Source organism: Alligator sinensis, unplaced genomic scaffold (assembly GCF_000455745.1).
Source record: "Alligator sinensis unplaced genomic scaffold, ASM45574v1 scaffold781_1, whole genome shotgun sequence".
Taxonomy (NCBI): Eukaryota; Metazoa; Chordata; order Crocodylia; family Alligatoridae; genus Alligator; species Alligator sinensis.
The window spans coordinates 5,282,533-5,284,299 of record NW_005841845.1 but is presented as its reverse complement, the minus strand read 5'-3'; the positions used below and the strand labels follow the sequence as shown (position 1 = coordinate 5,284,299).

The 1,767-nt window shown below is 59.0% G+C and overlaps 1 protein-coding gene across 1 annotated transcript in view; it reads left to right on the top strand.

Moving 5' to 3' along the window:
* PTPRF (protein tyrosine phosphatase, receptor type F) overlaps positions 1-1,767 on the top strand; it is a 301,064-nt gene that overhangs the window by 200,081 nt on the left and 99,216 nt on the right. Inside the window, 1 exon segment of the mRNA XM_025206900.1 lies at positions 758-946. Coding sequence (XP_025062685.1) covers positions 758-946 — 189 coding nt within the window.

Here is a 1,767-nt window from a genome sequence, read left to right as displayed (position 1 = left end):
CCTGGCTGCCTGCTGGGTCCGGTTGTTACCGGCCCGTCGTGGCCGTGCTTTGCTCCCCGTCGTGGCCATTAGCCGTGCCGGGGCACACAGCAGTTGTCTGCCACGTGCCCGCTGCAGCATCCGGGAGCACTCCTGGATGAGGAGAGTGGGCTTCGTTAATGTTGCGCTCGTTTATTTTTACCCGTCACCTCGCCGTCGGGTTTCCCAGCGTGTCCTTCCTCCGCGGGAAACCCCGAGGGGGAAAAAAGAAAGCAGGCTGGTTGCTCTTTATTGGTTTCAGGACTTTTATGCAATGCTTGTTTCAGCAGTATGTATTATGAAGGCTGTGTATTAATACTGATTTGGGAATGCATCGATCAGGTTTGGGGGGTTTTAAATGCACACCAGACTCTCTGCCCCCACATCTGGGGCTGTGCGTTTGGCCGCGTTCAGGACCCCCCAGCCCCCTGCAGAAAACCGAGTGCCCTCGTTCACCGGGTTTATTAATGGCAATACCTGGAGCCTGCGTATCGGGGAGAATTATGGACGTTCCCCAAGGCAATTGATTTTAAGCAGAGTTAAATTTAGCCGAGGCCCTGTTGGTATAATGAGTGCTCATTACTGAGTCTGATGTGCTGAAAGGCCTTCAAAAGTTTCTCGGTGGGGGGGTCGGGCTGCTGTTCTCCGGCACAGACACGGGCACGGCTGCTGTCACGTGGCGCTGGTGTTGCTGGGCCGTGTTTCTCTCCAACCTCACGTGTGTCGTTTCCCGTTGCAGAGGATCACCTCCCCGCTGGCTTCCCCACCATCGACATGGGCCCGCAGCTGAAGGTGGTGGAGAAGGCCCGCACGGCCACGATGCTCTGCGCCGCCAGCGGCAACCCGGACCCCGAGATTTCCTGGTTCAAGGACTTCCTCCCGGTGGATACCGCCGTGAGCAACGGGCGCATCAAACAGCTCCGCTCAGGTAAGGCAGACAAGCAGGTGTCCTCGGCTCTCCAGCCCTCTCCGCTCCCACTGCTCGGGGGGGCAGCCCTGTAGCGCGATGCCGAACCCAGACATTTCACATGATCTGACTTGGTGTCCGTTATGATACAGATGAGGCTTGGGGGCAACCCGTCCCCTCTGGCAGGATATCCCGGGAGAGACTGACACGGGGGAGGCAAGGGGGAGAACATGCCCTGGGAACGCCGCCGACTCCTCCGGCGGTACCGTCAGCAGGGGAGGTGGGAGCGGAGGCCTAAAGATGGTGCCCAAATTCAGGGCAGAGCCAGACACCTGCTCTCCAGGCCTCGGTTCCCGGGGTGAGGAGTGTGGCGTGCCAGTAGGGGGCGCTCCTGCGTTGAGCCGCCCACCTCCCTGCGCCCGACCACCTTCCAGGCTCCGAGTGCGTCCCTGGGGTGCCTCCCGTCCGGCCGACCCCTTCCCTGGAGCACACCCGCTAGCCTGGGGTTCCCGCTGCCACCAGCCAAGGCTCTGGACTCACTTCTGGCTCTGCGCACCTTGGAGAACACAGGCCTGATCGTCCAATGGGTCCTAGACCCAATACAGCACTTGGGGCACTTCCCCAAGTCAGGGGCTGATTAGGAAGCCTCCCTTAGTCCACAGACCTAAGGGGCCTCCTTGGCATAATTTAGACCCACCCTTCAATAAGTCTCCCACACCGGTCACAAAGGAGAACTTTATTGATTACAGGGGTAGGGCGGAAACAGGGTAAAAGGTAGAGCAATATCATAGAAATCTTACAGGAATATCAAAGGAATCCCATAGAGCAAACCAGGGTGGCTG